At 45.1% G+C, this 15,134-nt stretch overlaps 1 protein-coding gene across 1 annotated transcript in view; it reads right to left on the bottom strand.

The window, feature by feature from the left end:
* The window catches only part of LOC116510234 (teneurin-4-like), a 92,541-nt gene that overhangs the window by 30,583 nt on the left and 46,824 nt on the right, over positions 1 to 15,134 (bottom strand). The window contains exons 4-5 of the mRNA XM_032219703.1: positions 13,957 to 14,171; positions 11,248 to 11,458 (exon numbers count right to left, since the gene is read on the bottom strand). Of these exons, the coding sequence (XP_032075594.1) occupies positions 11,248 to 11,458; positions 13,957 to 14,171 (426 nt within the window). The remainder of the gene's footprint in view (positions 1 to 11,247; positions 11,459 to 13,956; positions 14,172 to 15,134) is intronic.

Raw genomic sequence — 15,134 nt, forward strand, 5'->3', positions numbered from 1 at the left:
GCTGACTGCAGTTCTGCAGTTCGGCTGTTCAAATCTCACCGGCTCAGGGTTGACTCAGCCTTCCATCCTTCCGAGGTGGGTGAAATGAGGACCCGGATTGTTGTTGGGGGCAATATGCTGACTCTGTAAACCGCTTAGAGAGGGCTGAAAGCCCTATGAAGCGGTATATAAGTCTAACTGCTATTGCTATCGCTAGGAACAACTAGCACATATGTCCAGGGGGAAACTTTACCTTTAGCATGAGGAAGGAATATTTCTTTAAAAATTCCAGAAGTTGTGGGTACTCCAACACTGGAGATTTTTAAGAAGAGATTGGACAATCATTTGTCTGGAATGGCATAGTGTCTCTTGCTAAAGCAGGGGGTTGGACTAGAAGACCTCCAACTCTTGTTACTTTGAGGCAAGGATGGCGAAGACTCAAGCTGACAAAGGAGTGAGTCAGCATGTCATTTTATGAGCCATCGTAACTTCGAACGGTTGTTTAACAACCAGTCATAAGTCAAGGACTACCAGCACGCTGCATTGTTTTTGCTTGATATTTTTTTATTTAACTCCAGACTTCCTCCGAGAGTATCAATTATTTCTCGCCTTCGAAATAAGTTCTTTTAAAGGGAGGGAACTGCAAGTTTAAACACCCACAGTGCTTTTCAACGGCAGCTCTAACTATTCATCCTTGTCTTGACTTATTAACATTTTTTTCCTCCCTAAAAAAATAAAATAAAAAAAAATCAAAAGCCACGTTTGATGATTTCTTAAAATATTCATGAAAACAGGATGTATTCGGGTAACGCGAGGTTGACAAAAATGACAAAATGGCAAGGCGGCTTTGAATGTTATTGTTTCTGATCCTCCATAAATATAACGTACGTTGAATTAAAATGGGATGTAATTACAGGAGAGAAGCCTGTAGCGTTGTTGGGCTCATTTTTCATTGTGACAGGCTAGGAGGAAGCAACGGTGGCAGAAGAACAGCTCCTTATATTTAAGATTTAAAAAGTCTTTGAAGCAAGCAAACCGTAGCTTAAAAACATCTTGTCTCTTACCCAGTACATAAAAGGAAATGGCTGATATATTTCGTGAAGGTTGATAAATATAGTGGGCTGTTGTGGCCCAGCAGGAGCCCTTGGAGCTGCCACCAGACTCCGACAGCGAGGGGCCCTCTGAGTCGGCTCTGGAGGACCCTGGACAGGGTTCTGACTCCGAGATGGGCGCAGAGAGGCTGGTTGGCCACCAGGAGGCGCCTGAGCCTTGGACCAGTGGGGAGGAGACAAGGGAGTGTGATCCGGACGTCAGCAGTGGGGAGGAGCCAAGGGAGTTGTTCCTGGATGCCCGGCACCGGAGAGCTAAGAGGCGTAAGGAACAATTACGCAATTACAGGAGGTAATTGCACTCAGCTGGTGGTACTTAGGCTCCTCTCCAGACTATTAAAGGACTGCTTGTGCAAACGCCTCTTTTGCAGAAGTCAACACAGGAACTAATGTTGGAGAACATTATTGTGAGCTTGGCAGGCTGGATTGCTGCCAGGACTTATCTGTGCTGGATTGCTGCCCAAGCTTGTTTGTGCCGGTTTGCTGCCAAGGACCTGTCTGTCTGTTAATTAAACGCCGTAACTTATCTTTGGCTCGGAGTGTGTTGGTTTGGCACGAGGGGGGTCAGAACAGTGGGCCTTTCTAAAACATGGATGGGGATGATTTAGGAGAAGGACTGGTCAGTCCTATTTCCTGTTGTGGTCCGTTGATGGTCTGTGGAGCTTGCAGCAGAGTCGGACAGTGAGGAGGTTGCGGAGGAACATGGACTAGTCCTGGAGTCTGGGGAAGGCTCGGACGAGGGCTCTGCGTCGGAGGCAGAGAGGGGGCCAGGGCCATCTGGAAGTTATGTGCTGCCTCCTAAGCGTCCAGAATCGGTCAGTAGCGAGGCTGAGGAACATTCTCCCCCTGTCCCCAGTGCGTCCATGCGCAGAGCTGCCAGAAGGCAAGAACAGTTAAAACAGAAGGGACGACTCAGGAGTAAGATTTGGAGGTGACTGGCGCCTCCCATAGGACATGAAGGAGGAGCAAAGGCACGTGAGCCTTTGCAGGAAGCAACTTGGTTCGTGCTGGTCAGTTTACCTTCTGAAGCTCAGTTTGGACTCTTTGCTCCATGTGGCCTTGCCAAGCTAATTGCCAATTAAGTCTGTGGCAGCGTTTCAAGGGAGATAAAGGTGGGGGCTTATCAGCCTTACCCCGAAAGACTTTGGCAGCCTACTGTAGAACTCTTTACAACTATTTGGGACTCATTACCGGCTGTGAATGAATATAATTCACAGCCTTTGAAATAAAAAAAGAGGGTTTGGGGACCTAATTGTGTGCTTTTTATTGTATCAGGAAGACATTGCAGACGTTTCATTACCTAAGTAGGTAACATCATCAGTGCTAGAAGAGAGTGGGGTTTGTGGAATGGAAGATGGAGCAGGAAGAGGACTGTGGGGTCCTTGGTACTCTCTGAGCTTGGTTGTTAGCTTGCAGATGTTTCATTACCTAAGTGGGTAACATCATCAGTGCTGGAAGAGAGTGGGGTTGTAGGAGAAGGAGGAAGAGGAGGAAGAGGAAAGGAAGAGGCCAGGGTGGAGGAGAAAGGCGAAAGAGGAAGAGAAAGAGGAGAAGAAGGAAAGGAAGGGGAGAAGGAAGAAGAGGAGGAGAAACATCTGCAAATCTTTGCTGAACAATAGGAAATTAGTCAACTCATGGATGACTGGACTGAAGTAGCTCAGAATTCCTTATGTTGACATCTTAGAAACTTCCTTCATCGCCATTGTTGATTGCTTTCTGTCCTGGCCAGGGTCTGCTGAGACTGTAATGGTCTCCTTATCCTGTTTTTTTCCTGGGGAACCTACTTACAAAAAGTTCTTGCTTGGTATAATTACAGACTGTACCGTTATAGAGACTAATTTGATTCTGAATTTAACAACGGCAGCAACGGTGGCGCAGTACTGGAAGAAGGAAGAATTGCCTACTATTCAAGAATGGACGTTAAAAATAGTAAACTTAGCAGAAATCTCTGCTAAGAGATCTCTGCTAAGCAGAGCCAAAATCTCAGCATATTTGAAGGACTATTCCGATGAGAAATAGAAGCTGGGATGGAGAAGATGGATTGACTACATTCAAAATAAATATCGGACTAAGAAATCTCAATTAGCCTATGAATGAATGAACAAGGAATGTTACAATTTATCTAAAGTTAGCCTAATAAAAGGAGAGTTAAAGTACAAGAGGAGCTAGGATGCTCTAGTTAGTTAGCTTATGTTAGTGTATGATTGTTAAACCCATGTTACACCTATCCTCCGCGAGCTGCACTGGCTTCCCATCGGTCTCTGAATGCGTTCAAGGTGCTGGTTGTTACCTTTAAAGCCCTACATGGCTTAGGACCTGGATACCTACGGGACCGCCTCCTGCCACATACCTCCCAACGACCCATAAGATCTCACTTGCTGGGTCTCCTCCGGGTACCGTCGACCGGGCAATGCCGGTTGGCGACTACTCGGGGGAGGTCTTTCTCTGTAGCTGCTCCGGCCCTGTGGAATGATCTCCCCGCAGAGATCCGGACCCTTCCCACTCTCTCGGCCTTCCGTAAGGCCACTAAAACCTGGCTGTTCCAGCAGGCCTGGGGCTGTTGAACCCAAAATATGGTCCAGCCCCACTTGGAACGGAGTGCATGGTGTGTTTTTTAAATCTATCTTTTCTTTCCTCTTATTCCCTTTTGATTTATTTGTATTGTTAGCCGCCCGGAGTCCTACGGCGTACAAATGTTATTAAACTTTGAAACTTTGAAATGTTTATACCCTGTATTTTGCTCTGGGAGGTTGAGGGAGGGAGGTTTGGAGGGAGAGAAGGAGAAGGGGAAATATTTGTAAAATTTATTAAAACTTTTCATTTAATCACCTCCACTAGACCGATTAGATCCCACAGATTAGGCCTCCTCCGAATTCCATCCGCCAGCCAGTGCCGACTGGCGACTACCCGGAGGAGAGCCTTCTCTGTGGCTGCTCCGGCCCTCTGGAACGAACTCCCCGTGGAGATTCGAACCCTCACCACCCTCCAGGCCTTCCGCAAAGCCCTTAAAACTTGGCTGTTCCGACAGGCCTGGGGCTAAAGAGCTGTTGCCCCCGTCTCGAATGGTATGACTGTTGTGTGTTTTTAAATTATGTATTGTTATGTTTCGTCTTTCATTTTCTGTCTGTACTCCCCTTCCCTGATTTGAATTGTGAGCCGCCCTGAGTCCCCTCCGGGGGAAAAGGGCAGCATATAAATATAATCAAATCAAATCAAATCAAATTAAAAAAAAAAGCAAAAACTCACTTAACCTGGCCCCGCTGACCTTCACTACGATGAACTCTTCCATCCAATAAGCTTTTACAGTAGGCACGTCAATCTCCCGTTGAAGCACCCTCAACAATCTATTTGCACATCAGTGCTAATGGTCGTAAGTAGGAACAGTTCTTCCCAATAATAAGCTGACTTTCAGCTCCCGCAATATAACTGGCCTTTGCGACAGAGATAGATGGCTGTCTTACTTTTAACCCAACTATCATCTCCCTGTCTCCAAAAATAACTAGCACAATCATGCTATTTGGCAAGCCAGGCCTTGTTAAGTCTGATCTTACTTTAACATCCTCCTTAAAGCTCTCTTGGGCTGACCTGCAAATTGCCGTATTTTTCAGAGTAGAAGACGCACCCTTTTCCCCTAAAAAAGAGGGTGAAAATCTGGGTGCGCCTTATACACCGAGTACAGCATTTTAGGTCTCCCAAACCCACCCACCCCATTCACAAAAATGGACATGCAGAGGGTTCAGGAGGCCTGCAAAGAGTTCCTGGAGGCTGGGGAGGGCAAAACTGAGTGAAAAACGGGCTGTTTTTTTTGCTCATTTTCACAAAAATGAGCAAAATACCAGGCATGCAGAGGGTTTGGAGGCCTGCAGAGTGGGAAAAACTTTTTTTTTTAGTTTACCTCTACAAAATCTTGGTGTATCTTATACTCCGGTGTGTCTTATACACCGAAAAATACGGTACCTATGTGAATTACATTTGTTAGGACCAAAAAAACCCCTATAATTATACATGTTAAAGAGATGGTCCAATTGGCTTGATTCCCAATTGGCTTGATTCTCAGGCAACCTGAGAGCTTCGAGGGGGAAGAGGAAATGGAGCTGGCAGAGACAGAGAGAGAGATGGAGGTGAAGACTAGATCGTCCATCAACCCTCAGATGGAGAGTCAACAGCCCCCAGGTCTAGAGGTGGCTGATGAGGAAGAGGAGGAACAACTGGGTCCGGTGCCTGACGCGCAGATGCACAGAAGGCAGAGGAGAGGAGAGCAGTGGAAATCTATGGGCTGGTCCTTGGGATGGAAGAGCCACTGCTGCTAGCAAAATTCCACCCTCTCTCTGGGGATAAAAGGTAGGTGGTGGAGATGAATAGATATGACAGAGGAGAGGGGAGCAGTGGAAATCTATGGGCCGGTCCTTGGGACGGAAGAGCCACCGCTGCTAGGAAAGTTCTATCCTATCTCTGGGGATAAAAGGCAGGTGGTGGAGATGAATAGATATGACAGAGGAGAGGGGAGCAGTGGAAATCTATGGGCCGGTCCTTGGGACGGAAGAGCCACCGCTGCTAGGAAAGTTCTATCCTATCTCTGGGGATAAAAGGCAGGTGGCGGAGATGAATAGATGTGACAGAGGAGAGGAGAGCAGTGGAAATCTATGGGCCGGTCCTTGGGACGGAAGAGTCACCGCTGCTAGCAAAGTTCCACCCTATCTCTGGGGATAAAAGGCAGGGGGCGGAGATGAATAGATGTGGCAGAGGAGAGGAGAGCAGTGGAAATCTATGGGCTGGTCCTTGGGACGGAAGAGCCATCTCTGCTAGCAAAGCCCCACCCTATCTCTGGGGATAAAAGGCAGGGGGTGGAGATGAATAGATGTGGCAGAGGAGAGGAGAGCAGTGGAAATCTATGGGCTGGTCCTTGGGACGGAAGAGCCACCTCTGCTAGCAAAGCCCCACCCTATCTCTGGGGATAAGAGGCAGGTGGCAGAGATGAATAGATGTGGCAGACAGCTATTCATCTTCCGGCCTCCTGGATTTGCCTGAGGTGAAAGAGAAAATTTTTGCTGGGGCTGCCTAATTAAAGGAATCTTTTGAGTTCAATTCAGGTGGTTTGTCTTTTGGGGGGAGTTGGCTGGGTCAGAAAATCTTGGTTCTCCAAAGTTGACATCGAGAATGGCTGAAAAGATCCCGAGAAGCTCGTCTATTCCCTGCCATCTCTGAACAGGTTTTTTTTTTGGCCAACCCGCTGCCCCAGATGAGCTGATTATATCTCTCCTTTGGCCTGCTGTTTTGCTCCACTCAAGACCAGATTGTCCCAAATAAATCACAGTAGATCTGGCAGAGGTGAATCCACCGGGCAATTTACGGAAGAGCATCTGTGTTACAAAAATGCTGCCAAAGTCATTTGCAAGGAAGCTAATTCATTACAGAGAGAGAGAGAGAGAGAGAAAAGAGACCTTGGTCTTCCTTTGCTATAATTTGCAAGGACAGGGAATGGAAGGGACTTATTACAAGGGGAAGCCATTACTCTATGGCTTCCTCCGTGTGTTTCCTGCCAAACGAGTATTGACTACTTTGTCATGGTTTAGCCGAAAATGGTTATGGCCCACTGTCAATTTTCAGGTATCAAGAAGTTCAGAAGTTTGAAGAAAAGTAAATGTTCTCAAATCTTGCTCTTTGGAAAAACTCTATTAGTTTGTTGGTGACTTTATTTGTTAGAGATATCCATCAAGAGTCAAGAGTAGAGGGATGGAGAGAGGGGTGGGATTCAGCCGGTTCACACCGGTTCAACTGGTTGCTTCAAGGACTGGCTGGCCCCGCCCATCCCTCCCCAGAGTCTCCATACGACCTCAGGCAGAGACTCTGGGAGGGTGAAAAACAGGCCTACCGGACCCGTTTTCAGCTTCTGGAGTGCCTCCGGAGCCAGCTGGAGGCCGTTTTCGCCCTCCCAGAGGCGTAGTGAAAACCTCAGGAGCCTGGGGAGGGGGAAAATGCCCTCCCCCTGCTGGAGGGTGCAGGAGGCCAAAGAGGCCAGCAACCGGGCAGAGAACTGGTTGCTAAAGTTTTTCAATCCCACCCCTGGATGGAGATGTGGAAGGTTTATGAATGAGTCTCGGAGCTTTTAAGATGTTTAAGCATTCTGGTTGGGGAATTCTGGGAGTTGAAATCTACTTTTTTTAGAGTCATCGAAGTGATGAAATGCTGGTCTAAATTGCTGAATTTCACAGTTCCGGGTGAGAATGTAGCTAAATTCATACATTCTGCTACTCTGGTTTCTTACTTTTGAAAAAAAATATGTGTCCTTCTGAAAAATAAGTGTACCGTTTTCTGTCTCTATACATAAACCAACTCTAAATTATCCATCGGATCAAAGAGAACTCTTATGCAGAATTCTAATAGCAATCTCTTTCAGAACCGTTATGTCTGCATTATCCATTTTCAATCTTGTGTTAAAATGTGCGGGACTTGATCTCTTGACTTTAGTCTATTAAAATGCACCAAAATATCTCTAGGGACATTCCTCATTCTGGCAAATCTGAGTATGAATTTCCTCAGCCTTGCTGGCTGAGGAATTCTGGGAATTGAAGTCCACCCATCTTAAACTTGCTAAAGTTGAAAAACACTGGTTTAAGGGGTGCATAATACTTAAAGGTGGTTTTACACACGAGTTAAAGATAGGCTAAACCAGTGTTTCTCAACCTTGGTGACTTTAAGTCCTGTGGACTTCAACTCCCAGAATCCCCCAGCCAGCATAGCATAGCTGGCTGGGGAAATCTGGGAGTTGAAGTCCACAGGACTTAAAGTCACCAAGGTTGAGAAATAAGGGGCTAAACTATACAATTTTATTTTATTGTTCAGCATGGAACAACACCCATGTCTTCAAAATAAGGATCTCTCTCCTCAACAATTTCCAAGTAGGTATATGGACTTCAACTCCCAGAATTCCACAGCTAGCATTGCTGAGGATTCTGGGAGTTGAAGTCCACTCATCTTAAATGTTGCCCAAGGTTAGGAAACATGGCTTTAATAGAAGTGCAATCCACAAAGCAAAAGTTTTTCAAGAGCAACGAGTATGAGATGAACTTTTGGAAGGACACTATGAAGAAACATTCTCTCATCTGTCCACTATAAGGGACATGTATAAGATTAGGTTACAACGTGGTGCCTTTTGACATAATTCAACTTTAAGGATGTTAAAAAAAAAACATGTTGATTGAGCAGGAAAGAATCAAATATTTCAGCCAGAAAGTAGAATGCAGGTAGTCCTTGATTTACGACCACAACCGAAACCCAAATTTCCGTTGCTAAGCAGGACAGCGGTTAAGTGAATTTTGCCCTATTTTACGACCTTCCTTGCCACAGTAGTTAGGTGAATCACTGTGATTGCTAAGTTAGTGATGTGGTTGTTAATGAATCTGGCTTCCCCAGAACATCCTAGTGTTCAAATTTTGCAACTGTTAACAACATCCACATTTTGATGGCGTGACAATAAGTGTGAGCAACGGTCAGAAGTCACTTTTGCAAGGGGCCGTGGTAAACTCAGTCACGAAACAAATGGCCCTAAATCAAGGGTTATCTCTACTATCACTGCATTTCAACCAGAGATTGAATCAACTCTCGGGGTAAGTGATAAACAAATAAATAAACGCTATATTGCATCCCTTAATGACTTTGCTTTAATAAGAACTAGACTTTTAATTAACCTGCCAAGACAAATTACAGCCAATGGCTCTCAGGTAGTTATTGAATACAGCTGAGACTCAACACTAAAGCTGCTTGGGGAAGAAGGAGAAATGTCACTCTCACAACGAAGCATCATTTTGCAAGTCCAGGAGGGGGGGGAAAAATTAGACCATTAAACAGTCCCCGTGGTTAGGAATGTTATACGTGTAAATTTTCATACAAGAGCCTGTGAATTACAGTGAGGTGGATTAGCAGATATTAAACATAGTTGTCTCGAAATGTAAAGCAGTTGTAGAGAGGGTTAACTGACATGATTTTAATGAGAGTCTCTCCTGCTATTTAGCAATGTTTTAAAAAGAAATAAGACATATCAAAAGGAACTCAAGTATCAAATGAGGCAGGCATGAAATGCTCTTACTTTTGCTACCAGTTTGGAACTGGGAGTGTGTGCTTCACTTGCATGCACACCTTCTGCGCCGAGACCCGACAAATGTGCGCACGAAAAAAGCGCGGCGACGAAACCGCGGCGAGAACACCGCGCCGTCATAAACGTGCCCACAATAACGCGCCAACAAAACCGCGCTGACAAAAGCGCGATTTAAGTTAAGGTAAGGGTTAGGTTTACGGTTAGGTTTAGGGTTAGGGTTATTAGGTTGTTATTAGTTCTGCGTTGAAGGCACGCTTTTGTCGGCGCGCTGTTGTCGGCGCGCTTCTGCGCTCATTCGTCGGCGCGATTTTCACCTCGCAGTTTTCTCGCCGCGGTTTCGACGGTGCGCTTTTGTTGAGCGCACACTTGTCGGTGAACCCTTCTGGGTATGCGCAGAGGGTCCGTGGTGCCATCTGGGCAGGTGGGAGGAGCCTTCCGCCACCACCACCCGTCAAGCGGGGTGGCAGAAATGAGGTTTCTTCCAATAACAACATACTCAGGTTTCAATCCGGTGAAAAAGAAAACTGGCCACTGAGGCTGGTGGCCAAACCACATCATACCGCAGCTCTAAGAAATTCTTGGGTTAGGAATCTGTGAATTCCTAGGTAGCCAAAAGAGGACACCGTATTTCGGTGTCATCCATTCCAAGAACAGCGTTGGGTCAATCCAATTGCAAGTTTAACCAGAGGTGGGCTTCACATTGTTTAACAAATGGTTTGCCTTGTGCAAAACCAAAAATGTGAGCAAGCATGCACGCCGTCCACGTGGCTTCAAACACACGCCAATTTCATGCGCGTGGTTTCCAGCACACCTTGGGCAGCCTCGGTAAGTAGAGCGGACAAGGCACGGAAATCAGCTGAACTGCGTGGGCAGGGTGAGTGAGCCAGAGAGTGAAATATATAGGATGGGATAGCACCGTTGCGGGGGGGGAGGGGGTGAGGGGGGGCGGCGCTCAGCTGGTGGTCGGAACTACCAGTATGGACGAACCAATCCGAACCGGCAGCAACCCTTCAAACTGGAAAAAAAAACATATATGGCACAGCTAAGATTTATTGGGAAGAGAAGGATGGTTTGGAGAAGCAGCCATTTTGAAAATGCAGTCCATATTATTTGGCGTTAAATATGAAATTAAGATACTTCTTTTCATCCCCAACAGATCAGATCTGTGCTTCTTTTGCTGGAACCACGTTATGACATTATTCACCTTAAGTGTGTCAAATGAAGAGCATATATGTAAGAGCCGAGGTGGCGCAGTGGTTAAATGCAGCACTGCAGGCCACTTCAGCTGACTGCAGTTCTGCAGTTCGGCTGTTCAAATCTCACTGGCTCAAGGTTGACTCAGCCTTCCATCCTTCCGAGGTGGGTAAAATGAGGACCCGGATTGTTGTTGGGGACAATATGCTGACTCTGTAAACCGCTTAGAGAGGGCTGGAAGCCCTATGAAGCGGTATATAAGTCTAACTGCTATGGCTATTGCTATATACAAAGAGGAAACCAAGAAAATGTTTACCTAAAACTGACTTGGCATACTTAAGTCGGTTTCCTACAAAATGATACTCTAGTGTTGTGGCCCAGCAGGAGCCGTTGGAGCTGCCACCAGACTCCACAACAGGTGCCCCAACACGAGTGATGTCGAACTGGCCATGCCTACCCCAGCCACACCCATTCTGGCCCCCAGATGGTGTTCTTGCAGACATTTCATTACAACATTAGGGAACCCCATCAGTGCTAGAAGGAAGGAGGAGAGGAGGAGGAGAAGGAGGAAGAGGAGGAGGAGAACTGTGAGTTCCTTAATGCTCTCTGAGCTTGATTCTTTTCTTGTAGACATTTCATTACAAAACTAGGTAACTGCGCCAGTGCTAGAAGGAAGTGGGAGAGGAGGAGGAGGAGGAGGAAGTTGGCAATTGTGGAGTCTTTGGTGCTCTCTGAACTTGGTGTTTTTCTTGCAGACGTTTCATTACCCAACTAGGTAACATCACCAGTGTTATTAGCACCAAGGGCCGCTCAGTTCAACCCTGAGCTACATATATTCCCTTCTATCGGTAAATCGTAAGATGCTCTTACCAATAGTGGTGGTGAGGAAGGAGACCAACTCGGATTCTTTCCCATCGTTGTAAAAGGCCAGGTGCCACATTCCAGAATCCAAATACTGAATGAATCCGGTCTCGTGGCTGGCTGGCGGCACGAAGCTCTTTGGCTGCCGTTGGGGTCCTTCCAGATTCCGGGCTTCCTGACTCAGGAGCCTCCGTCCGTCCAGCAACTCGACGAAGTCAAACTGAAACACACACACACACAAACACAAATGGGAAGAACACGTGTGTTGAAATGTAAACCCCCTCAAAATAATTTCAGGTCCTGGTTACAGATAGTCCTCGACTTAATCATAATCTGATTAGTAAGCATTCAAAGCAGGGGTAAAATCCAACAGGTTCTGACAGGTTCTAGAGAACGGTAGTGGAAATTTTGAGTAGTTTGGAGAACCGGTAGCGGACATTTTGATTAATTCAGAGAAACGGGAGCAGAAATTTTGAGTAATTCAGAGAACTGATAGCAGAAATTTTGAGTAATTCAGAGAACTGGTAGCGGAAATTTTAAGTAGTTCGGAGAATCAATAGCGGAAATTTTGAGTAATTCGGAGAACCGGTAGCGGAAATTTTGAGTAGTTCAGAGAAATGGGAGCAGAAATTTTGAGTAATTCGGACAACTGATAGCAGAAATTTTGAGTAATTCAGAGAACCGGTACTGGAAATTTTAAGTAGTTCAGAGAACTGGTAGTGGAAATTTTAAGTAGTTCAGAGAACCGGTAGCGGAAATTTTGAGTAATTCAGAGAACTGGCAAATGCCACCTCTGGCTGGCCCCAGAATGCGGTGGGAATGGGGATTTTGCAGTATCCTTCCCCTGCCACGCCCACCAAGCCACACGCACCAAGCATACCATGCCCACCAAGCCACACCCACAGAACCGGCAGTAAACAATTTTTGAATTTCACCACTGATTCAAAGTTACAACACTGGAAAAAAAGTTATGTATGGCCACTTTTCACACTTATAACAGTTGCAGCATCCCCGTCGTTATTGAGTGATCAAAATTCAGACGCTTGGAAACTGACTCATATTTATGACTGCTGCTGTGTCCCAAGGTCACGTGCTATTCAGCCGGTGGTATTCAGCCGGTTCGAACCAGTTCAGGTGAACCGATAGCGGAGATCGTGGATGGGCCAACACACGGGTCCCGGCTCTATGCCATCCTATTTAGCCACGTTTTTGAGGCCAGGTGTGTGCGTGGAAGGCGAGCGTGTGGACAAAGCACACGCACGGACAGCCGAATTCTAACGGTTGGGTTGGCAATATATAAATCATGTAACAATGTTGTACCTGTTTCTTTAAATCATACTGTAAAATGTGATTGGTTGCTGTTTTCCTCAATCGGCCATAAAAGGGAGCCAGAATGACTGTTAGCTCTCTCTGTTTATTAGATGCTGGGCTGATCTGATCTGAGTGTTTTTGGAAGCTGGCTGTTAGAAAGTGCCGTGAGCTATTGTAAGTTTTGCAACTGTTAGCAAACTTTGAGTTCTGAACTGATTATATGTTTATGGACTATATTATTTGGATTATCCCTTAACTGAAAGACATTGATGACTGACTGTCTTATCCGTGTATGACTTGGACTGTTTGATGGACTCTGATACTTCTATTTCCACGAAAGTAAAAGCCTATTTAAACTGCAGTGTCTCTGTAGGCTTGTTTGTGTATTCTCCAACACAACTCTCACAACGCTTCTCTGAACGTACTCGCTCTCCCAACGGGGAGCTTACCTAACAGCATGTACGGGAGGTGCGTATGCACGCAAAGCAAGTGTGCGCACGCAAGGCAAACCGGTGGTAAAAATAAGTGAAACCCATCGCTGGTGACGTGATCCCCTTTTGCGACCTTCTGACAAGCAATGGGGAAGTCAGAGTCACTTCACGACCTTGTTAGTAACTTAATAACCGCTGTGACTCACTTAACAACTGTAGCAAGAAATTAATGGGGCTTCCCCATTCACTCGTTTGTCAGAAAGTCGCAAAATGGGATCACATGACCCTGGGAGATACTGTGGCCATTGTAAATATGAACCAGTGGTCCAGCGTCCAAATTTTGATCATGTGACCACGGGGCTGTGGCAATGGTCATATATGTGGAAAACAGTCATAAGATAGTATTTTCAGTGCCGTTGGAGCTTTAAACGGTCACTTACACTTTACAACGGTTGTAAATCAAGAACTATCTGTATTGCATCTTATGTTCAGTAGTAATCATTCTGGTGGCCAAGATAACTCTTCTGGTGTTTTGTGACAGACATGTATTTAGTTACCAAGTTTACAAAGATATGTTATTTCATCTTTAAAAGCCAGGTAACTAATCTTACTAATTCAGATTACTACTTATCATATTTGTAAAACATGTGTATATTTAAATAATATATAATATAAACATAGGAAGAGCCGAGGTGGTGCAGTGGTTAGGGTGCAGTACTGCAGGCCACTTTAGCTGACTGTTATCTGCAGTTCAGCGGTTCAAATCTCACCAGCTCAAGGTTGACTCAGCCTTCCATCCTTCCAAGGTGGGTGAAATGAGGACCCAGACTGTGGGGGCGATATGCTGACTCTGTAAACCGCTTAGAGAGGGCTGAAAGCCCTATGAAGCGGTATATAAGTCTAACTGCTATTGGTAACTGCTATTGCTATTCTAATTTTATACGCATTGGTCAGATCTCCCCAGAATTTGCCTCACCTGGGTGTGCGAAGGTGGGAGTCCTTTTCGTCCATAAATCCCAACCAGAGCTGATTTCCCCAATGAAACATTAAATTTCAAATGTACAGGATGGTCGATGAACACCTGGGATCTCCAAAATATGCTGGGAGGAATCTTCTGCGTGACTCTTCGGCCGACATCGATCTCCCCGGTGTCTATAAAACTGTCTTCGGGGAAGAAAGTACTGGGCTTTCCTGCTGAAATACATAGGAAAATAAAAATAAAATCTTGGATTAAATGAAGGTTCTCTTAATTGAAAAAATTATCTCCTCTTTGGATAAACAAGACAATTATTATTTTTTTCCTCCAATCTGAGAGGCTGGAACCACAAATTTCCAATCTTCTATGCCCTTGGAATTTTTATGATCAAGATTAATTTTTAAAAAAATATTTTGTACTAAAAAAAAATTGTTAGGGAACTTTGCTGTCATTTTGATGGCCCTTTGTCAGGAATGAGGAAGGCAGAAATATGTATTAATTGATTGTTACTGCTATTATTATTATCTCTTTTACTCATTAAACATGAAACCAAGTCAACTGAACATTTAGAAATGTATTACAAATACCACTTATTATTATTATTTGCAACAACAGAATTCTATCACAGCGGCCAGTTGTTTCGCGGGATTTGGCATTGGTTACTAGTCGGGCCCCACCCAGGGGCCTAGGACGTCGTAACGTATTTTCGTAATATGCGTGCGGATCCAAGCAGTGCGGCTTTTTGCATTTGACTGATGGTGATTTTGTCAATTTTTAACTGTTTTAAATGTAATTCCAGTGCTTTTGGAATAGCACCCAGTGTGCCAATTACCACTGGAATTACCACTGCTGGTTTGTGCCATAGTCGTTGAATTTCGATTTTTAAATCCTGGTATTTTGCGATTTTTTCATGTTCCTTCTCATCGACCCTGCTATCACCTGGTATTGCGATGTCTACGATTGTGACCTTATTTTTCTCAACCAGTGCGATGTCTGGTGTATTATGCGCCAGTATATATTATTATTATTACTATTATTACTATTTCTTTTATTCATTAAACATGAAACTCCATCAACTGAACATTGTTAAATATTAAATGTGAAACAGTTTCGACTTTGTCGTTGCAAAGTCGGCAGTTTGGATTGTCGGTGGATTTTTGTATCTTCGCTTTCATGGC

The sequence above is a fragment of the Thamnophis elegans genome, chromosome 6, assembly GCF_009769535.1.
Source record: "Thamnophis elegans isolate rThaEle1 chromosome 6, rThaEle1.pri, whole genome shotgun sequence".
Lineage (NCBI taxonomy): Eukaryota > Metazoa > Chordata > Lepidosauria > Squamata > Colubridae > Thamnophis > Thamnophis elegans.